At 42.2% G+C, this 24,073-nt stretch overlaps 1 protein-coding gene across 4 annotated transcripts in view; it reads right to left on the bottom strand.

Annotated features, from left to right (window-relative positions):
* The window catches only part of LOC137313965 (myomesin-1-like), a 133,632-nt gene that overhangs the window by 16,188 nt on the left and 93,371 nt on the right, over positions 1–24,073 (bottom strand). For 2 of the 4 annotated variants that reach the window (XM_067979657.1, XM_067979666.1), the window contains 5 exons: positions 23,771–23,934; positions 21,360–21,396; positions 16,174–16,196; positions 15,553–15,608; positions 14,968–15,183 (listed from right to left, as the gene is read on the bottom strand). In XM_067979657.1, the coding sequence (XP_067835758.1) occupies positions 14,968–15,183; positions 15,553–15,608; positions 16,174–16,196; positions 21,360–21,396; positions 23,771–23,934 (496 nt within the window). Of the gene's footprint in view, positions 1–14,528; positions 15,184–15,552; positions 15,609–16,173; positions 16,197–21,359; positions 21,397–23,770; positions 23,935–24,073 lie in introns of those variants that run through there. The other 2 variants (XM_067979668.1, XM_067979675.1) reach the window with 1 other exon arrangement.

Raw genomic sequence — 24,073 nt, 5'->3', positions numbered from 1 at the left:
TGTTGTTGCCATTATATCATAGTCCCATGTGATAACTTGAGCCTGCAGCTCACCAACTTTATTTACCACGCTATGTGCATTTACACACATGCACTCCAAACTCATCTTAGACTGCCTCACATTTGTCCCCTATCTGATCCCTCCTATTTCTGAATTATTCTTTACTCTGGTGCTACTTGTCCCTCCCAGTCCTCTGTGCACCTGGTTTCTACTCTCTAATGTTTCATCCTGGTGCCCCTTGCCAAATTAGTTTAATTCCTCCCCACACCACTAGTTAACCTCCCCACAAGGACATTGGTCCCAGCTCTGTTGAGGTGCAACCCGTCCATCTTGAACAGATCCCTCCTGCCCAAGAACTGGTCCCAATGCCCCTGGAATCTGAAGCCCTCCCTCCTGCACCATTGCTCCGGCCACACATTAACCTGTCTTTATCCTACTATTTCTACTCACTGGGAGTAATCCAGAGATTACTACTTTTGAGGTCCTGCTTTCTAACTTCCTCCCTAGCTCCTGAAACTCTGACTTCAGGATCTCAAACCTTTTCCTTCCTATGTCATTGGTTCCCACATGGACCACTACTTCTGGCTATTCTCCTTCCCTCGTCAAAATGCTTTGTACCCTCTCAGTAATGTCTTTTACCCTGGCACTAGGGAGGCCACACACCATGCGGGACTCATGTTGGCGGTTGCAGAAATGCCTGTCTATCCCCCTGACAATTGAATCCCCTATAACAACTGCATTTATTTTGCCCCCCTGTGCAGCTGAGTCTCCCAAGGTGCCTGACTGTACTCCCTTGAGGTGTGAACACCCTCATTGGTATTCAATACTGAAAAGTGGTTTGTTAGTGCTACACTTCCAGGGGATTCCTGCACTGCCTGACTGTTCCTCCTAATCTGTCTGGTGGTCACCCACTCCCTCTCTGCCTGAACTCTCTGTAGCTGAGGGGTGATCACCTCCTGAAACATGCTACCCACGAAACTCTCAGCTTCCCGTATGCACTGTAGTGACGCCAGCCACCCTTTAAGCTCAGAAACTCTGAGCTCGGGCTCGAGCAGTTGGCGGCACTTCCTGTGTGAGGACAACACAGTGTGCTGAGAGTTCGGTAAGTGTGGGAGTTGAAGGGTTAATCTCTTTAAATCTAGTGCATATTGCTTCAACTGTTTAAGGTCAATTTAAAAGTTTAAATTTCTAAGTTTCTGTCAGGCTTCAGCAGAGAGCTGCTGTAGCAAGTTAATTGGTTAGCTAGATTCAATTGGTACTTGAAGGTGGGGCAGGCCTGACTCATCTGAGTCTCAACTGTAGAAATACAGGGGCCTGTCAGTGCGGACAGCACGGTGTGAGGACAACACAGTGTGCTGAGAGTTCGGTAAGTGTGGGAGTTGGGGGAAGGAGGTGCTGCTTTGCCTTGCTTTTCCTGCAGAGCGGTAGTGGACCTGAGAGTAGAAGACTGAGATTGTGGAATAAAAGCAGCAGCAGACCTGCACCAAGAGACAACTACTGTGCGACATCACAGGGACTTAACTCCTGGACCTAAGATGAATAAGAAGCAAAAAGTAATCCAAGTGGGACGTCACCAAGGAAGAGGTAAGTGATTGGCTGGTGAATATTTTCCTGCTGAATTTGTCTAAGGTTAGAGTTTGTGGATTCTCGGGTCTCTGTTGTGTAGTGGGGGACTGCTGTTCAGCAAGGGCCCTTGAGTATACCTTTTTAATTGAAGTGAAATTGGTGGGATTCATTTAATTTGAATTAATTAGTTAAAGGGTAAGTCATGTCAGGACAGTCCAGCCCCGTGTTATGCTCTTCCTGCTCCATGTGGGAAATCAGGGACCCTTCCGGTGTCCCTGACGACCATGTGTGCGGGAAATGTATCCAGCTGCAGCTACTGACAAACCGCATTGCGGCACTGGAGCTGCGGATGGATTCATTATGGAGCATTCGCGATGCTGAGAACGTCGTGGATAGCACGTTTAGTGAGATGGTCACACCGCAGGTAAAGGTTGTACAAGCAGGAAGTAATTGGGTGACCACCAGGCAGAGTAAGAAGAGCAGGCAGGCAGTGCAGGGGTCCCCTGTGGCCGTCCCCCTCTCAAACAAATATACCGCTTTGGATATTGTTGAGGGGGGTGACTTATCAGGGGAAGGCAGCAGCAGCCAACTTCCTGGCACCAGGGGTAGCTCTGCTGCACAGGCTGGGAGGAAAAAGAGTGGAAGAGCTATAGTGGTAGGGGATTCTATCGTCAGGGGAACAGACAGGCGTTTCTGTGGCCGTAAACGTGACTCCAGGATGGTTTGTTGCCTCCCTGGTGCCAGGGTCATGGATGTCACTGAGTGGCTACAGGGCATTCTCAAGGGGGAGGGTGAGCAGGCAGAGGTCGTGGTCCACATTGGGACCAACGACATAGGTAGGAAGGGAGATGAGGTCCTGCATCAAGAATTTAGGGAGCTAGGTAGCAGATTAAAGAGCAGGACCTCAAAGGTTGTAATCTCTGGATTACTCCCAGTGCCACGGGCTAGTGAGTATAGAAATAGGAGGATAGAACAGATGAATGCGTGGCTAAAGAGTTGGTGCAGGAGGGAGGGTTTCAGTTTCCTGGATCACTGGGCCTGCTTCTGGGGAAGGTGGGACTTGTACAAGTCGGACGGGTTGCACCTGAACCAGAGCGGGACAAATATCCTTGCGGGGAGGTTTGCTAGCACTGTTGGGGGGGGTTTAAACTAACTTGGCAGGGGGATGGGATACAGAGTGGAGCTACAATAGGGGGTGATGTGCAGCCAAATATAGAGAAAAAAACAAGTCAGCTTGGAAGACAGGGCAAATATGTAAGGGCAAGGCTGGATGGCATCTATTTTAATGCAAGGAGTCTTGCGAATAAGGAGGATGAACTGAAGGTGTTGATAAACACATGGGAGTATGATATTGTTGCTGTCACAGAGACATGGTTGAGGGAGGGGCAAGACTGGCAGCTCAATATTCCGGGGTACAGAATCTTCAGGCGAGACAGAGGGGGAGGTATAAGAGGAGGGGGGGTTGCAATATTAATTAAAGAATCAATTACTGCCATAAGGAGGGATGATATATTAGCAGGTTCCTCTAATGAGGCCATATGGGTGGAGCTTAAAAACAAAAAGGGGGCAAGCACTTTGATGGGAGTGTACTATAGGCCCCCAAACAGTCAGGGGGAGATCGAGGAACAGATATGTAGGCAAATCTCAGAAAATTGTGCAAATAATAGGGTAATAATCGTGGGGGATTTCAACTTCCCCAATATTAACTGGGATACTCAGAGTGTAAAAGGCTTAGAGGGTACAAAATTCTTAACGTGCATCCAGGAGAGCTTTTTGAGCCAGCATGTAGAAAGTCCTACAAGAGAGGGGGCGGTACTGGACCTAATTCTAGGGAATGTGGCCGGCCAAGTGGAAGAAGTGCTAGTAGGTGAGCACTTTGGTGACAGTGACCATAATTCAGTGAGATTTAAGGTGGTCATGGAAAAGGACAGGGAGGGGCCGGAAATAAAGGTTCTAAATTGGGGGAAGGCCGATTTTAATAGGATAAGGCAGGATCTGGCCAAAATGGACTGGGATCAGCTGCTTGTAGGAAAATCCGCATCGGAGCAATGGGAGTCTTTCAGAAGGGAGATTGAGACCATACAATGGCAATATGTTCCCGTAAAGGTCAAGGGTGGTTCCAAGAACTCCAGGGAACCTTGGATGTCAGGGGATATACGAGAATGGATTAGGAAAAAAAGGAGGGCTTTTGGCAGATACAAAAGGCTAAAGACGGAGGAAGCCCTAGAGGAGTACAAAAAGTGCAGGGGGATACTTAAAAAAGAAATTAGGAGATCAAGGAGGGGCCATGAAATAACACTGGCGAGCAAAATAAAGGAAAATCCTAAGATGTTTTATAAGTATATTAAGGGTAAGAGGATGACTAGGGAAAAAATAGGGACCATTAGGGACAAAAATGGCAATGTGTGTGTGGAGCCGGCAGATGTAGGAGGGGTTCTAAATGAATTTTTTGCATCTGTTTTCACTATGGAGAAGGACGATGTAGACATAGAAATACGGCAGGGGGACTGTGATATACTCGAACATATTAACATCGAGCGGGAGGAGGTATTGGCGGTTTTAGCAGGCCTAAAAATGGATAAATCCCCAGGCCCGGACTAAATGTATCCCAGGCTACTGTGTGAGGCAAAGGAGGAGATTGCGGGGGCTCTGACACATATATTCAGAACCTCTCTGGCCACAGGGGATGTGCCAGAGGACTGGAGAACCGCTAATGTAATACCATTATTCAAGAAGGGGAGTAGGGAAAAACCGGGGAACTACAGGCCAGTGAGCCTAACATCAGTGGTAGGAAAATTATTGGAAAAAATTCTGAAGGACAAAATTAGTCTCCACTTGGAGAAGCAAGGATTAATCAGGGATAGTCAACATGGCTTTGTCAAGGGAAGATCATGTCTGACTAATTTGATTGAATTTTTTGAGGGGGTGACTAGGCGTGTAGATGAGGGTAACGCAGTGGATGTGGTATACATGGATTTCAGTAAGGCCTTCGATAAAGTCCCCCACAGGAGACTGGTCAAGAAGGTACGAGCCCATGGAATCCAGGGTGCCTTGGCACTTTGGATACAAAACTGGCTTAGTGGCAGAAGGCAGAGGGTGATGGTCGAAGGTTGTTTTTGTGACTGGAAGCCTGTGGCCTGTGGGGTACCACAGGGATCGGTGCTGGGTCCCTTGCTGTTTGTGGTCTACATTAATGACTTGGATATGAATGTAAAAGGTATGATCAGTAAGTTCGCTGATGATACAAAGATTGGTAGGGTGGTAAATAGTGAGGAGGATAGCCTCAGTCTGCAGGACGATATAGATGGGTTGGTCAGATGGGCGGAACAGTGGCAAATGGAATTTAACCCAGAAAAGTGCGAGGTGATGCACTTTGGAGGGACTAACAAGGCAAGGGAATACACAATGAATGGGAGGACCCTAGGCAAGACAGAGGGTCAGAGGGATCTTGGTGTGCAAGTTCACAGATCCCTGAAGGCGGCGGAACAGGTAGATAAGGTGGTAAAGAAGGCATATGGGATACTTGCCTTTATTAGCTGAGGCATAGAATATAAGAGCAAGGAGGTTATGATGGAGCTGTATAAAACACTGGTTAGGCCACAGCTGGAGTACTGTGTGCAGTTCTGGTCGCCACACTACAGGAAGGATATGATCGCTTTGGAGAGGGTGCAGAGGAGATTCACCAGGATGTTACCAGGGCTGGAGCGCTTCAGCTATGAAGAGAGACTGGGAAGATTGGGTTTGTTTTCCTTGGAGCAGAGGAGGCTGAGGGGGGACATGATTGAGGTGTACAAAATTATGAGGGGCACAGATAGGATGGATACTAAAGAGCTTTTTCCCTTCGTTGAGGGTTCTATAACAAGGGGACATAGATTCAAGGTAAAAGGCGGGAGGTTTAGAGGGGATTTGAGAAAGAACTTTTTCACCCAGAGGGTGGTTGGAGTCTGGAACTCACTGCCTGAAAGGGTTGTGGAGGCAGGAACCCTCACAACATTCAAGAAGCATTTGGATGAGCACTTGAAATGCCATAGCATACAAGGCTACGGACCAAATGCTGGAATATGGGATTAGAGTAGACAGGGCTGATGGCCGGCGCGGACACGATGGGCCGAAGGGCCTCTATCCGTGCTGTATGACTCTATGACTCTATGACATATGGTTCTCCAGGACACACAAAGTGTTCTGGAGTTCCCACATGGCTTAGGATGTGCATGCAACAGGTCCCAGCTGTAATGCTGTGTTAGCTAACAGTTATTTAAACTGTTTGTCTAGCTTTAATGCACTTTACTGTTTATCTAACACTAAAACACTAACCACTAAGAACAATGACCAATGAACTAAATAGTTACTGACTTATTCTTGGCACTCCTCCTTGTCTTGTGACGTCACTTTTTGACTTTTTCTTGATTTTTGATTCCTCGTGCGGCTCCCTTTATGCTCCACTCAGTTTTAGTCTACAGTTCTTTGGTTTAAATCACTTAGCACCTCCTTCCCCCTCTGCACCTAATTCCCACACTCACCAAATTCCCAGTTGAAAGTCCTCACTCTGTTAACGCTTCACTCCATTAGAGGCTCAGTCTCCATCTTTCCCAACCTTTTATTTCAATCCATATGGGTTCTGTTTCTATTCATCTGTTAGTTACGTCCCTTTTATCTACTGCCATTATGTTATCTCTAATCAGTCTAGCTACTCACAGTTGTGTTCAATCTTATCGTCACCCAACATGCACACTTTTAAGCAGGATAGTGTTGGCTTTCAAGGGTAGAAACTTTGGCAGATGTTTTCCCCTCCTTAGTCCAAGGTTACTAAGGCCAAATGTGACATCCATACTACAACCCTACCTGAGATCCACTAGCTCAACACAGACTAGAGATCGATCTGGGGCCTTTCTGTTCTGTACACAGCACAGCTACTAACTGAGGAATTAGGGTGCTAATTATTAACCAGTTTAACATTACATATTAATTTTTCATCATTGGGTCATTACAGCTTGTTTAATATTAAATATTGGTACGTACATGAAATGAAGTGTCACTCATATGGCAAAGCTGCTTGGGAGTCCTCAAAGAAGGAGGTGATGCATTTCAACAAGCCTCTTACAAACATGTGACAAAAGAATCTGTATCTGCCTCGTTTTTTTTTATTATGTATGAACCAATGGGCAACTGATTGATTATAGTGCACTTCAGCTTATTAAGCAGATGTCCAACTGTGAAAACGTTTTAGCCCACTTGATTAATGAGTATGAAATATACTGTGCTAGCAAATGAATGCGTCAGTTACTAAACCAACTGACGTAGAGATGAGCCCTGCCTGCAAGAGTTAGATTGTCTGCATTGATATGAACTTAGCAAACCCACATTCTTGCATTTAATACAATAATTAACAGCTCCCGCTCCACACAATTAACTTCGACCTGAAGCACTGACAGGATAGTTTGGTCTACGTCCAACATTAGAAGGAGGTTTGGATTCCCCTGCGTGGCAAAAAAATGGCTGCAATGTGCGTTGCACTGTGTGGAATGTCAGATTACAACTACTAGTTTAAAATACACTGGAGAATTTACTACTCCTGCCAAATTATCTGCTAACGTGGGCCTTTGCAGATATCACCTAATGGAATGGCTAAAGTGAGAAGAAACCCTAATCCACCTTTTGTAGCAGTGTTTTGAAAGGAGGTTCCAGATTGCTCAAATGGAACGCATTGCATTGATATACTTCAGAACTCAAAGGTCATTATCTGGGGACACTTCATTGGAACAATACACCCACTGCCATTCCTTCCACTCCCACACCATAGAATGCATTTTCTCCTGAGTGGTCTAGTATTGCATTGGAAGGCTGTATTACACCATGGAAAGTAAATTTGGCAGCTTCTCTTTCTGTGAAAGTTCAGCATGATGGAAGGTATTATGTTCTTTAGAAGCTACTTTAAATAAATTGAACTGCTGAACATTTAAAAGCACTTCCAAAAAAAGGTCATCATTTTGTGGTCTATAAAAAACTTTAGTGGGCTCCATCTACTGCCAATGCTGTGATTAGCTGATTCAGCAAAGACAATGGATTGCATTATGATCACGGAAAGCTTCCCACTCCTAAATGCTAATTGGTGACCTGTGCTGGAAAGTGCACATTTGTGGACGTTGAGTGAGGACAGGATTGGGCTTGATTGTAATGGCCCTCACCATGGGATAACCTGCTGCTACTCACTGCTCATACATGAAGAATGATCTCTTGAACAAGACATTGGAGGATGTTGTACATCTGCAGATCCATACTCCAGCATGGCTTGACATTCAATCACTTGACAGAGCTCCAAAGACTGGTGCAGAAGTGTAACAGGATGAACTCATTTGACTGGTGCCTATTAATGTTGCCTGGGCAGAGCTGTTGCCCATCTGTATGTTTTTAGTGCCAGGTGGTATTTTGCTCTTTTTACAGGTCGATCAATGCTTTTAAAATGCTTTTTTTTAATAAAAAGAACGATAGAATATTTTTCTTCCAGTCCTCGTATACAGTGAACCTTACCGATATCTCCAGCACGCTATTCACTTCAGGTACCCCTTAGTGAAGAAAATACAGTTTCCCTTATTCCCATGCGCACCCCTCTGTCTATATGTGTTCACTGAAATTCCCCATTAAATAATAGGACAGCACTTCACAGACTTAATGCATTGAGATCAATAACAAACTAAATCGTACTCTATGACCTTGGAAATAACAACCAGTAGATTATTTTCCTTGTTATGGAAGCCTTGCGTTCAGAAAGCTCCTTTAGCTTATGCACGCAGATGAGAATAAGCTGTACCATCCACCTAAAACAACGTTTCTGACCACAGACATAGAAATCAGGATGACAGTAAGCAAGGTTAATAATATTTCATTTTCCACAGAGACTCATTACAGACTTGATCATTTGGATCTGTCAGTGTGATGCAAAGGTTGCAAATGATAAATAAGGAAAGAGTAGGGCCTATTAGAGACCAAAAAGGTAATCTATGTGTGGAGGCGGAAGATGTGGGTTTGGTTCTTAATGAATACTTTGTGTGTCTTCACAAAGGAGGGGGGCGATGCAGAGATTGTAATTAAGGAGGAGGAGTGTGAAATATTGGTTGGGATAAACATAGTGATAGAGGAAGTATTAAAGGGATTGGCATTTTTGAAAGTAGATAAATCGCCAGGCCCGGATGAAATGTATCCCAGGCTGTTAAGAGAAGCAAGAAAGGAAATAACAGAGGCTGTGACCATCATTTTCCAATCCTCCCTGGCTACAGGCGTGGTGCCGGAGGATTGGAAGATTGCTAACATTGTACCATTGTTTAAAAAGGGAGAAAGCGATAGACCAAGTAATTATAGGCCAGTCAGTTTAACCTTGGTGGTGGGCAAATTACTGGAATCGATTCTGAGGGACAGCATAAACCGTCATTTAGAAAGGCATGGGTTAATCAAGGACAGTCAGCATGGATTTGTTAAGGGGAGGTCGTGTCTGACTTGAATTTTTTGAGGAGGTAACAAGGAGGGTCGATGAGGGTAACGCATTTGATGTAGTCTACATGGATTTTAGCAAGGCTTTTGACAAGATCCCAAATGGCAGTCTGGTCAAAAAAGTAAAAGCCCATGGGATCCAAGAGAAAGTGGCTCAGTACCATGTCCCTTACTTTTTGTGATATATATTAATGATTTGGATTTGAATATGGGGGGCTTGATCATGAAGTTTGCAGATGATACAAAAATTGGCCGTGTGGTTGATAGTGAAGAGGAAAGCTGTAGACTGCAGGAAGATATCAATGGACTGATCAGGTGGGCAGAAAAGTGGCAAATGGAATTCAATCCAGAGAAGTGTGAGGTAATGCATTTGGGGAGGGGCAAACAAGGCAAGGGAGTACACAATAAATGGAAGGATACTGAAAGGTGTAGAGGAACTGAGGGACCTTGGAGTGCATGTCCACAGATTCCTGAAGGTAGCAGGACAGGTAGATAAGGTGGTTAAAAAGGCATATGGGATACTTTCCTTTATTAGCAGAGGCATAGAATATAAGAGCAGGGAGGTTATGGTAGAACTGTATGAAACATTGGTTAGGCCACAACTTGAGTACTGCGTACAGTTCTGGTCACATTACAGGAAAGATGTGATTGCACTAGAGAGGGTACAGAGGAGATTTATGAGGATGATGCCTGGGCTGGAGACTGTTAGCTATGAGAAAAGATTGGATAGGCTGGGGTTGTTTTCTTTGGAATAAAAGAGGCTGAGGGGAGATTTAATTGAGGTATATAAAATTATGACAGGACCAGATAGAGTGGATAGGGAGGACCTATTTCCCTTAGCAGAAGGGTCAGTGACCAGGGGACATAGATTTAAAGTAATTGGTAGAAGGATTAGAGAGGAGCTGAGGAGAAATTTTTTCACCCAGAGGGTGGTAGTGGTCTGGAACTCACTGCCTGAAAGGGTGGTAGAGGCAGAAACCCTCAACTCAATTAAAAAGTACTTGGATATGCACTTGAAGTGCCGTAACCTACAGGGCTACGGACCAAGTGCTGGAAAGCGGGATTAAGCTGGATAGCTCTTTTTTGGCTGGCACGGACATGATGGGCCAAATGGCCTCCTTCTGTGTCATAACTTTCTACGATTCTATGTAGCTGTCTCTCCCCCAATTCTATCAATTAAATTCACAGTGTTTTTAGTTAGTGACTGATGGAATATTCTGGATAGTCCACATGTTGCCATCCGTTTGTTATTGATCAGCATCACGACTTTCAACTTCGGCCGGAGCGTAAATCTAGTAGCACCGGATTGGCTGCCTGTTATACACCCTGCCCGGATTTTCCTTTCCACAGGTGGTAATTTTAACTCCTGGGCAGGAAAATGGTGGGATGCAGCAGCCGCCCACCCGAGAGCGGAAGTGGGAGGCATGGTCCATTTTAATGGCCAGGCCTTATTAACATCCCATTGGCTAGTTGCCTGCCCGAAATGGGCGTCCAGAGGCAACTCACCAGCTTTAAGCCTAGGAAGATCAGACGGCCTGGAGGTTGCCATGCTGGTAGTCAGGTAAGTCATTGGGGGAGGGAGGGGGTTTCAGGGGGCTTTTGTAGGGGGCTGGAGCTTGATTCATTGGCCACCCAAACTTTCTTTGTGGACCCAGAGGAGCACTCCACAGTTAAAATTGCATCAGGGTCCTAGCTAAGCGATAAGACCCCGATTTGGATATATTCATGTGGTCCCAGTCTGAGTCAAGCAGGCACTTCAACTACCCAAGAAAGCAACGGGGTTAAAAACAGCCATGTGGTGGGAAACAAGCCATGGATTTTAACTCCTGTTCCATCCGGAGTTCAATGGAAAGGAAAATCGGGCGGGATGTATAATGGGCGGCCGTTCATAAACATCTAATTTTACTCCCCCACCGAAGTTGAAAGCTACCCCTAATGTTTGCACAGTAATGGTTCTGTTAAATTTCTGTTGGGTTCAACCAACATAACCAATGGATTCTTGCCGCTGGACAAATTTGCGGAACAAAAGTAACCCAAGTAAACCAGAAACATCTGAATGAATTAGTGTTTACAGAATTATTTTCTTTCAATGCTCTTCTGGGTCAGTATGAATTTCTCTGCAGTATGGTTACACTGTTGTGGAACACTAGTAACTTGACGCAGTGGATGCGATTTTCAACTAGCACCTGTCCCGTTCTCCAGTGTAAACCCTTTGGCTGCCTCAGCCCCGCTCGATGCGATATTCAGGCAATTCCGGCAAATGGGTGGCGCTCCTGCCCGAAATAAGCGGGAACCTACTTGACTATGCTAATCAGGTTGCCACGCTGGTTGTAGGATGCTCTTTGCAGTTTTCACTACAAATGAATGGACCGTGCACTGCCAGCGCTCCATGTAGTGGTACATGGCTTTGAATGTCCTAACTGGCGGTCTTTAAAGGTACCACTGGAGGCCGCTCACAAAACAGCCACTAAAAATGCATTTTTGTGGGGCCAAGGGGAGCAGGAATGCTTCTCGTGGCCCCACAAAAAGACTGTGACCCGGCGCCAACTGCTCAGTGGATCCCCTTCCTTTACAGTTTTTATCCGGCTCAGCTCTGCTATGGAACCACCAGATTTCCCGCACCCCTGGATTGTCAAGCTACCCATCAGCACTCTGAGTACTGAGCAGCTCACTGGCCCGATGCAAGCAAGGCCCGAACTTGAAAATGGTTGACGCCTCATTCTACCGGTATCGGGGTGGGGGGGCGCTGTAATCGCTTCGCCCATTGCTCCCTCCCGATTCGGGCGAATGTTGAAAAATCATTGAAATTTAAGGATAAAGAAACAGAGTGAACGACAGAGAAGGAAATCAGGTGATTTAGAGTCAAATTAGATACAAAAAGATAAATAAAGAGAGGGAAAGAAAGATTGGATTAAGAGAGAAAAAAAGTGACAGAAAGGAAAAGTAAGAAAAAAAACGGAAAATTTGAAATTTAAAAAACCTCCAGGAACAATTTACTACCCGCAGGAGTGAGACGCCACAGTTTCAATTATTCTCTTTCTAGGCCTCCAAAGTTAAGTGGCATGTCAGGACCATAAATCACATAATTAACAGGGTCCTTATGACATGAAATATCAGCCCTAAAAGGCTGCGGTGAGATTCATTCATATTTATGGTGCAAATCAAGCAATTTCTTGACATTCATGGGGAGATTGACGGCGAGCCTCATTTTTTGCGAGGCTAACGGCAGAGCGGCGCAAATTATCCAGCAATTTGTGGCAATTTGCAATAGATGGCATATCACTTCCTTGCCAAAAATTGCTGGGTTTTTTATGCACTAATAATGGTGGGCGCCGTGATCTCGCCATTATTTTTCCAGCAATTTCCGGGCCATTAATGCCAAATGATTACTGAAAGCAAATATGCAGGTGCAGCAAGCAGTTAGGAAGGCAAATGGTATGTTGGCCTTCATTGCAAGAGGATTTGAGTACAGGAGCAAGGATGTCTTACTGCAGTTATACAGGGCCTTGGTGAGACCACACCTGGAGTATTGTGTGCAGTTCTGGTCTCCTTACCTAAGAAAGGATATACTTGCCATATAGGGAGTGCAGAAAAGGTTCACCAGACTGATTCCTGGGATGGCAGGACTGTCATATGAGGAGAGATTGGGTCGACTGGGCCTGTATTCACTCGAGCTTAGAAAAATGAGAGGGGATTTCTTTGAAATGTATAAAATTCTGACAGGGCTAGACAGACTGGATGCAGGGAGGATGTTTCCCCTGGCTGGGGGGGTCCAGAACGAGGGGTCACAGTCTCAGGATATGGGGTAGGACATTTAGGACTAAGATGAGGAGAAATTTCTTCACTCAGAGGGTGGTGAATCTGTGAAATTCTCTACCACAGAAGGCTGTGGAGGTCAAGTCACTGAATATATTTAAGGAGATAGATAGATTTCTAGACACAGAAGGCATCAAGGGGTATGGGGAGAGAGCGGGAATATGGTATTGAGATAGAGGATCAGCCATGATCATATTGAATGGTGGAGCAGGCTCGAAGGGCCGAATGGCCTGCTCCTGCTCCTATTTTCTACGTTTCTAATAATTAATGATAATTCTGTTCTTACAAAACTAGTCCTCAGGTTGGGTCTTAGGTCCATTAACTAATGCAATCGCTTCCAATTTTCATAACTTAAATGCGGTACGGCAGGCCAATGTCTATTCTGTCTGATCCCATCATCACTACTCAAGGTAACAAAAGTTTCCCAAGATCGTATGTATTATGTAAATATTACTGAGCATAACTTTGAAATTTACTGTTTACTTTTCACTAATGATTCTGAGAGGATTCGTTAATGCAAATAAACGTGAGAACTGCCACTATCAGAAACCTCATTCCCTTAGTTATTTCTTCAAAATCTTATTCTCTACATCCTGTACTTAGTGCACATTGAATATCATATGAATTCAAGTTTGCTTCATGAACAATAAAGCAATATTAGTACACGTATGTGAAAGTGCCAAAGTGTTTGTGGTTCATAATAAACAAAAGGTGAGTTTAGTAAGGTTCACACAAGGAGCACTTGTGCTTCAGACCGGCAGGAATAAATCATTATTGTAGTAATAGGAATGCAGTCAGTAATGGTTTTAATAATCAAGAGATGAATTAATATAACAACTACCAATGTTTCCTCTCTTGAAATTTTAAAGCTAAACTGTCTGTCATCTTGGTACAAAGGAATATTCTCAATTCTGTATGAGTTACATGCAACGCTCCATGCAAGTAGGCAAAACCACATTTACCACGTGAAACCACTGACAGATAAATACCATTGCTTAAATGTTTTAAGCAATTAAAGAGTTACCAGTGACAAACAAGAGTTAGCCCATATGTGTTATAGGTCATTACTGCTCCCATGTTGAACATGTTAAAATTACAGTGTCTCTTTTGGGCATTGATCGATTACTGAAATCTGGAATTAATTAACTTATTTGAATCTCTATCACTGGCTGGCATGAGCTGTCCTTCTTGTAACAGTTATGTACTTATGTTGCAGTAGTCTAGCTCTGGGTGATTTTTGAAGTTACCCAGAGTCACTCAGTAAGCTCTCTCCAGGAATTAATTCAATGTCTGGAGCCCTAGCACAACAACATACTGGAGAACTTAGAAATCCAATCACAAAGGACTGCACCAAAGATGGCAGAGTAGTGACTTCAACTTATCAAGTTGGTGTTATCTGGAGACACTTGAGACAGATTCGACTACATGATAGTACTACAAAGGAGGTTTAATTACAAACTTCACCCTTGAATGGTAACCATACAAGATTCATTCCAGCACAGGACTGGCAGTGTAGGAGTATTAATTTCAATGGATAAAGTTGAGCTGGACAAGTAACACTGCAACTTTAAATACAACATGGGAGCTGATGAACTAGAAACAAGTGATGAACAAATGTGACAAAATTCCTCAAAAGAAGACTCAGTGGAACAAGGTGGAGGTAAGTGTGAAGGATATGTGCACCATTTATTAGTGTATTGCTATGGGATTTTATTCATTACAGCATCGGCATCAATTGGTGTTCACATTGAAATTTGGGACACACAAAAAAAACAATTGACTAACAACTTATCTATAGGAATTCTACTTCTTTAACTTAATGCTTCAGATGCACTCAGTGAATAGTTTAATAGAGCCAATGAAAGTCTTTAAAACTGCTGCTTGAAAATTATTCCTTCAGTCTCGCCATTCTTCAAGTAACAATAAACTAACCTCCACATCAAAACTTACACACTTGTTGATAATATGTTAGCCTGAGCTTGTTTGCTTTCTCTTATTTTCCTCAAAACAATTGCCTCACTTTTTCTTTGCTGCATTTTTAGAATCCACTTTATCCTGTTCAGTTTGCTCCTCTTCTTCCTCAGGTATGAACACACTTACAGTGAAATCACCCGTCTCTGTGCCATATTTGTTTTTCACGAGGATGCTGTATTTGCCAGAGTCTGCGGTTCTGACATCGGTGATGGTGAAGGAAGCAAATTTTCCCGATTCAAACTTCAATATCAGATGAGCATCTCCCACCAGTTCCCTGTCATTCTTCAGCCAGGAAACTTCAGGAACAGGATCTCCCCAGACATTACAAGTAAGGTTAAGTGACTAAAAAGAAATCAAAATTAAAAAAAAAATCAATCTTTTTCTTAACCAGCACATAATGAGCCATTAAGCAGTAAAATGCAGATATTTCAAACTCTAAAAACATCTTATTTATTTCAGTGTGTGGTTACACTCACATAAACTGGGAATGATTTTATAATTAGCTCTTACAATGATTCTGTTGCTCATTAAAAAACTAAAGAGGTTCAATACCTACCATGATAAGAAGTGTGAAAATGTCTGAATAATTTCTTAGTGTAATGCTCAATTTCTGCCTTCAAATTGCTTTGTTTTATTTTATTCTAAAAGGCCAGTGTTAAAACGTAGAAACACAGCATCACACTTGCCAACCAGCAGTTCCACAACATTTACCTTTCCTTCCTGGATTGTAACAACATCAGGCAAACCTCCGATAACACGAGCACGATCTAACAGAAAAAAACATCAAATTCTCTTAGGCATTACAACCTGAATGCACATGTAGAGTGCAAATCTCCTGATACTAAAATGATAGTTATGGATGGCACAGTAACTGGTATGGTCAGCACCAGACAGTGGGGGATGCAAGTTTAATCCCCACTCTCAACTGCGTCACTTAGGGGAGACCCCAGGTGGCAATTAGGTGCTTTCCCAATGTGTGACAATGAAAAATTGGGGGGAAATCAATCACAGGACATTCTCATGCCTCCGAGTGGGTATCTCAGGAGAGGAATTGCAGAGCTACAGATATGTAACTGAAATGGTCTAATTGAATGGTGGAACAGGCTCAAAGGGCTGAATGGCCTACACTTGTTCCTATATACTGTCCAGCAAAATTGTGGTGTTTTAAGAAAAAAAAAAGAATTTAAATCCTCATAAAAGAATTACAATTTTAAGTATAGCTATGCCAGTTATCTCAGCAATTCATTTTTTAAACTGCAATTTAATTCATCATATACTTGTATAAAAATATTAGCTATGTATTTATAAAACATCTGAGAAAATAATACTCACTTCTTTCAGCAATTGCAGCCTGTCTGTATATTAAAGATTCAAAAAGAAAGTAAAAAATAAATTAAGGCAAAATTTGCTGATTGACATATAAAGTAATTCTGTACATACATATTGAGAATATAAAGATATTTTGATATCATCAGAACTGTGATGCCATAAAAACAAACCTTTGATTTTTTTTTATTGGTGATATTAAAAATAGAAATCCATTAAAAAAATGAGAAATAGTAAGTAATTGGTGTGGTGATATTATCTGTTCCTTGTGATTGACTAAATGCAGAAACTCTTGAGACTAACCATGTAGGCATCTTCAAATCAAGATATACATATATATATATATATAAATATACACACACAATATTGGTAACAAACGACATTTCTGTGAGGTGAATAGAATTGTTAATAAATGCTTTACTTTCTTATAGATATTACCAATTTACTGTTACTTCAAGTTCTATGACAAACCAGTAAAAAATAATTCATTGCTTCCCTGATGACCCAGTTGCTTAATGGAATGATCACATCATACAAGAGGTAAGTGCCAAATAGTATAAGTCTTGGCCGATGTGATCTCTTTATAGTAGGTGTAGCACAGAAGGAGGCCATTTGGCCTATCGTGCCTGTGCCGGCTCTTTGAACGAGCTATCCAATTAGTCCCATTCCCCTGCTCTTTCTCCATAGCTCTGTAAATTTTTTCCCTTCAAGTATTTATCCAATTGCCTTGTGAAAGTTACTAATGAATCTGCTTCCACCACCCTCCCAGGAAGTGCAGATCATTACAACTCACTGCGTAAAAAAATGTTTTTCATGTCACCTCTGGCTCTTTTGCCAATTACCTTAAATCTGTGTCCTCTAGTTACCGATCCTTCTGTCACTGGAAACAATTTCTCCTTATTTACTGTCAAAACCGTTCATGATTTTGAACACCTCTCTTGGACTAGTTTCAATTGCCCTAAAGGGATTGGAGAGGAATTTTCCAGATATTTTTCCCCTAATTGGCCTTGGGTTTTCACCTCTCAGGAGTCTATGTGGTACTTAAGGGTTAAGGAGTCTCTTGATGTGATGCATAAAGCATCACAACTGTATGGGACAGGCTAGATGGACCAGTGGTCTTTTCCTGTCCGATGTCTCATATGTTCGTATGCATGTTGGTATGAGTAGCTCATCCAAGCAGACCAGAATGATCCCAGGCTCAATCTACTGTAGATGTTATATTAGCTGATCTGGGCATGGGCAGTGTAGAGGGGCTACGATTAGGGAATGGAAAATTGAACATGTTGCTGCTTCTAACTACCATCTAACAACACCTGTTAGAAGTACATGTGCATGGACATCAGGTTGGATAAGGATTGAATAAACTACTGATACTGTCTAATCTCAGGAATGTAGGTTGCAAATTTAGAATTTTACACATTCTCTTCAAATGTCTCCCCCTTTCCCCCTGCCCACCATTGTTGAGCAAATGCTAGGATAGTCGAGGGGCACGTTTCCCCAGAAAATTTTGAATTTTTACATTAAAAATTGGTATATTATAGTTAATTTTAAAACACTCTTGTTTCTTCATATTTATTAGATTTTCATTTTAAAAATAGGAAAAATAAATGGCATTTAGGTTTAACCGTATTCAACAGACTAATCAGATTATCACTTTCCCAAAAGTTCCCTGAATAGTCACTCCACCCTTTCACAGAGGTGCTCTCCCCCTCCACCACCCCCATTTCACAGAGGTAAAGACTGTTTACTAATCTCTGTCTCAACTCTTCATCTGTCTTTTCTCCTCACAGATCCTTATGGATCTGCTTTGTATTTCCAGCATGTTTTGTTTCCATTACAAAGGTAACCATCTACATTTGCATCTGACATAACTAAAATTAGAAAATGGTTTAAACAACGGACCGAATTTAATGCAAAATGTAGTTGTAACGAGGCTCACAAGATCACTAAAAACTGTTAATGTCAGTATTTCACGTTGTTCAAAAGATGCATTAAGTTAATGTTTTGGTGATTTAAATATGCTTGAATTTATAAGCTACAGGATGTGTGTGTGTTTGGGGCAACTAATTTATCAGATGTTATCTCAAAACTGGCCTACTGTATGAAGTTTGAGTAACATTTAGCTTATTAATAAACTTTTCATTCAGCCTTATTTCTCTCATTTTTTAATGCAAAGGCCAAATTACATCTGCACAGCTTTCTTCTAGTATCTGTCAGCCTAAAGACTTTGTTTGTGATAGGCATGTAATTCCTTGCCCCTTCTATTTTTATCGCGTTAACTTGCCAGCAGTTTTGTTAGAATAGGGAGAATTCCAACATGCATAGCGCAAACAGTAAAAAATGTTAAGGAATAATTACTAGTAAAAGAAAACAAATTGTGATTGTGTTAGCTTTTTGTACCTAGTTGCTTAATCCACTTTTACAGAATGAAGAACGTGGTACAATTGCAGGAATAGCCAAGTCCCCTTTCTTGATGGACAGAGAACTGTCCTTTTCCTAAGTGATGCTGATCCAGGGAAACCCACTTAGGACGCCCACATCCCATGAACGAATATTTAAAAAAAAGCAGCACAGTTTCCATGCTCCTGTTTTAATTATACTGGGGGTAATTTTCACCTTCTCTGCTTGGGTAGTAATCTGTCGGAGCAGATCGTAATTTTAATGAGATAAAAATTGGGCAAATTTTACAACGGCCTGACGATCTGCTGTCTTTTGTGGTTTTTCTTTTCACTACCAGTAGGACATTAGAATGTGTACAGTTCCTTAAATAGTGACTGATTTGATATGAATTTAAAGGACAAGATGATCGAGCCAGCAGCATTTTAAAAAAGAAACTATTTAAGAAATATTATGAATATTGGTTTGATTGCCTGAAGTGTTGCACACGGAAACTCAAGACCAAGGGCAGTATTCAAGTCAAGCAGGATTACAGGGCAGGGAGCTAACTGGACCTGGGGAGGAGGAGGGAGATGGAGAGGGGAAGAGAATGGGAGGAAGAGGATGGGGAAGGATATAAGAGAAGGTGGATAAGAGAAGTCTTGCAGCTTAGTGGGTCTGGGAAGGGGTGATGGAGAGTTTAAGTATTTTGCCCCTCAGCCCCACTTGTTTGCTCAGTGGGGAGGGACTGAAGAGGTGGTGGAGAGTACTGATTCCTCCAGCTAGAAGTGTCACCTCAGCGGTATTACTCTCGCTTTGCATCAAAGAACTTGCATAGACTGAGCTGACACTGAGGGAGGAGTGCCACTTTTTGGATGTGATGTTAAACCGAGGCCTTGTCTGTCCTCTTAGGTGGACATAAAAGATCTCATGGCACTATTTGAATAAGAGCAGAGGAGTTCTCCTGGTGTCCTGGCCAATATTTATTCCTTAAACAACAACATAAAACAGATTAACTGGTCATTTATCTCATTGTTTGTGGGAGCTTGCTGTGCATAAATTGGCTGCCGTGTTTCCCTACAAAACAACAGTGACTACACTTCAAAAGTAATCCAATGGCTGTAAAGTTCTTTGGGAGGCCTTGAGGATGTGAAAGGTGCTATAAAAATGCAAGTTCTTTCTTTCCTTCTAGCTTGAATTTCCTGTTCAGCAGGAATGGGGTGAGGGTTTAGCTTGATATCTACTTGTTGTGGTGAGGCGCCGATCCCCTGGTGTGCCGATTTTCTGCTATGCCGTCAGGACTTGGGGAGTTTGTGAGCTAATAAGTGCTTTTCGGGGGTTTCCACTGGCCAAGGTTACTGTACTGTTGAATAGCTCTAAGGTGCAGGAACACAAAAGATCGTCGCATTGTTGGGAGAGGAAGCGGTTACTAGTCCGGCGGAAAAACAATGGAATACATGCGAGAAGGTGAAACAATGGCTGTGTAGGCCAGAGATTAGAGCATAGTTCTGATATATGAATTGATGGCATGTTTTAACAGCTTTCAAAAACACTTGCATGAAACCACATGATCTCAAATCCAAAAATAAGTCAAAAATTACTGCATGGCCATCTGATGGGTTACTACAGCGAGGTGTTACTAACATTAGCAAATATAATTGAAAACCACTATCATAGCATTGCCTACAGGCATATTGCAGGTAAATTGAATGGAAAAGTGCTATATGGGTCAATTGGTGCAAAATGCATGTTTTCAATGCATTTTGAAATGGAATGCTGTACCCACTCAACATTTTAAAATGATAATAGATGTTTAGTCATACTCCACATGTATTGCCACCTCAAGAGGATAAAAAGTGTGCATGTTTGCATACATTGGCCCAGAAATTGCTTAAAAAAGAATGGTGAGCTCAACAGCGCTCGCCGTTGTTAGTGGTGAAATCGAGGAGCAAGTTCCGGTGTTCACACATGTGCAGGAACTTGCTCCTACTGATTCGCTGGCGATCTGACAGGTTCGCATTAAAGGGATATCACCAGCTGCAATCAACAGGATCAATAGACCAGCGCCAACTTGCTCTTCTGCCCAATTGGAAAGTAATTAATATCACCACAAAACAGGTATGCTTAAAAACATCAGGTCTAAACTAAGTTTTAACAGTCTTAAGTCTTAATGACTGCCAAACAACTAAAAATTAACTTTTAAAAATGTGGAGTCTCATTACTCCTTATTTTAATAGTTCCTGCTCATTAAAAAAAATTAATTTAAACATTTTAAAAAAATGTTTTTACTTTTTCCTTCTGTCTCTCCAATTTGATTATTTCTTACCCTTTTTTCCCCCATTGACTATAACTGTTTTTACAAATGATTTTTGTATTGTACCTTTCACTTCCTGGATATTATATTCTAGCTTGCAGAAACTGCTCACAACTTGTCAAAAAAGCTGCAATCTGATTGATCAAGGGGAGAGAGCGATCCTCTCGCTTCTCCCAGGGGTCTTAGCTTCGCTGGAGCTAACATTCGGCCCTTCTCCGCTTCCTATAAGAGGAAATACTGCGATCTTTACTGCGTGCATGTTAGTAGGTTAGTACAAATCTATGGAGCGGCGAGGGCTGTTGGTTCACCGTTTGGAGCAATTTCTGGGCTAGTGTATATGCCTCAGTCTGAGCTCACATATAAAGAATATCCACTTAGGTGAAGTAGTGAAAGAAACCAGCACCTGTGGATTCATACACCAGTAAGGAGTCAATGTCTTCAGGAGAGAAGAGAATAAATAAATGTAAAAAATGCACACATTTAGTAAAATCGTTGTACTTACTTGAGCCTCTGGAATTCTGCAAAGGCTTCATCAAATACTTTAGAGAAGAAGAGAGATGGTAATGGTTGTTAAATGTATAACAGTTAGTTTAGCAACTGCAATGTACTGAAAACAATTGCAATAGGGTAGATTTTCAATTTGTTGCCCGAGCACAAAACAGGCATTGCAGATCGGCTGCCCGTTAGGGAAACTGTCTGATTTTCATTTCTATTGATTTCAACGAGCTGCTGATCTGCAACACCAATTTTACGCTCGGGTGGCAAGTTGTTTACATTATCACTGCTGCTGCTGTCACATTTCATTTGTTTTCAGAAATACAGGTCACATCACTGATATGATGACTGAGAGAAGAGAGATGTTCTATGTCGCTGCACCGATTCATCATGAAATTACATGACATAAGATCTGGAGATAAGTGAAGTTACCAAACTGAGCCTGAGCACCTCCCTGATGGAAGAACCATCCTCATTTAAGACCATCTCCAAACACAGCTAGTTACAGAGCAGCGGCCTTGGAACAGGTTATTTGCCTGTCCTGAGCTGAGGAAAGGCAGATGGTATGGAGAGATCTAAATGAGGGAAAGTTCTTTAGAGTAATACGGTTAACAAAGTGGTGGAGCAGGCTCAATTGGCCAAATTGCCTAGTCCTGGTTCTATGTTCTTAATCTGGTCAGATGTGCTAATAAGCCTCACATACTGAGGAATTTGAAGTGCCTGGCACTAAACATAGCATACAGGAATGAGCAAAAGGTTCTATCTTAACAGAGGCCTATAAGTGGCATCAATTCTGCTTTTTTACTGTGTTTGTCAGAAGAAATTAAACATCCTCTACTAGAAATAAATACAATTTCTGAACTAAATAAAAGATTTGCTCCAACAACATTAAATGCAAACAAAAATGCTATTAATAAGAAAAATATTTCCACAAATAATAAAAAACTGCTAGGTATTTTAAACTTTGCCTTGCATCTTCTAGCCAGATGACATCATTACTATATTGTTACTGTTTAAGATTTCATCACCACCCAGGAGACAGTTTCAGAAACCACTGTACAATATCTATTTTTATATTCTTATTGTTACTTGGCACAGTTTAATTTTTTCACCCATTCATAATCAATGGATGAAATTCTAGCCTGTTTTCCTCATCAATATTATTCCATTGATGAATACAAAAATCCAGTCACTTTTCAGAGACCTTGCTGGACTTATATTTACCACTGTCACTGTTTATTTGTTTTTAAGGTTAGGGATTTTTCCTACTTATCATGGTGAACAATGTCAGTGAGAGGAATGGAATACTTTTTTCTCCCCCCACTTTTGGCAGCCAATGCAGTACTAACATTGAGCATCCCCAGTTCAATTATAACATGGACCAGAAGCTCCCCTGACAGTCTTTAGCAATATGCCTACACCCAACCTCGCAAAGCACCCTGTTCTGTACCTATGTGATGATTATATTCTTTACACTCCTAGTTTCTCTGAATGACATGTCCACCAGGAAATACATTGAGACTGTTCCCAACACATTTCCCTTAGGAACTTTGCAAACATCAGAAAGATGACATTTTCCCTTTATCAGCAGAACCCAAGTCACAGGAAAGAAATAGATGTGGTCTATTATAGTGTGGCACTAAGTTCCTTGCTCCCATTTGCTCATTTCAATTACCATGATATCATGGTTCATATATTAAGACCTTTCAACATATTAGCCCAGAAATTCCACGGTCCTGGGTCATATAAGTAACATTATCTGGGTAGGCTTGAGGCAGGACCCAGTTATGCTGAGCCCCCAGCCCATTTCTACCTGTCAAAAATGATGTCAGAAGTGGGGGTGGGTGCATAATACGCCTGCCCATAAATGGGTGGGTGTATTATAATATCATGCAGATGAAGGAATTTATTTGCACCTTAGAAACGCTGGGTACAAGGGTTGCCTATGAATTCCTGGTGTCCAGTATTACTACCGACTTTGGGGAATTTAAAAATTTTTAATAGCAGCTTTCTCAAAAGCAATTAATTGCAGAGTGGTTTGCCTTCGAGATGTTGGATTCAAAATGAAAGCGATAGTATTTTAAAATGTTGAAATCATCTTGAACCAGCAATGAAAGAGCCACTTATGCTGCAGTTGGGTACACAGCTAAATCCCTCCCTCCCACCTGAGGTGAGCATCTCATTGGCACCATAAATAGCATGGACGCCTTCCAGCATGGTGCAAATGTTCCTGAACTTGGTATATGGGGTCAGGGACACATCCATGGGAGAGCTGAAGTTTTGCCATTGGCCTAGATCTGTTCCCAAATGGCATCCTCCAGAACTTCTGGGCTGGTTTCAGCACATGGATGGGTCAACAGCAACACTGTATTACAATATTAAAATTACCATGAACAGATGTGGATTTGTTTTTCTTACCTGTCCCTGTCAATTCAACAGACTTTTTATGTCCTGTTTTTCCATCAAAGAGTTCAAGAGTGTATTTGCCCTTATCCTTCTCAGTGGGTTCATTGATCTGCAACCAGAGCTGTTCTCCTGTAACCCCGTTCTTTACTCTATCTGTGGACGCAAGCTTTGTGTCTCTGGAGAAAGACAATAAGCATTTTAAAACAATCTAAACTTTAGGTTGCGTTATATTTCTAGCTTCCCCACAATATAATGAGATAGCAGTTCCAATAACAGGCACAAAACTTCAGAATTTTCTACCCTTCTCTGTGAAAA

The sequence above is a fragment of the Heptranchias perlo genome, chromosome 3 (assembly GCF_035084215.1).
Source record: "Heptranchias perlo isolate sHepPer1 chromosome 3, sHepPer1.hap1, whole genome shotgun sequence".
In the NCBI taxonomy this organism is placed as follows: domain Eukaryota; kingdom Metazoa; phylum Chordata; class Chondrichthyes; order Hexanchiformes; family Hexanchidae; genus Heptranchias; species Heptranchias perlo.
The sequence above is the reverse complement of the archived record's forward strand: the minus strand, read 5'-3'. Positions and strand labels throughout refer to the sequence as shown.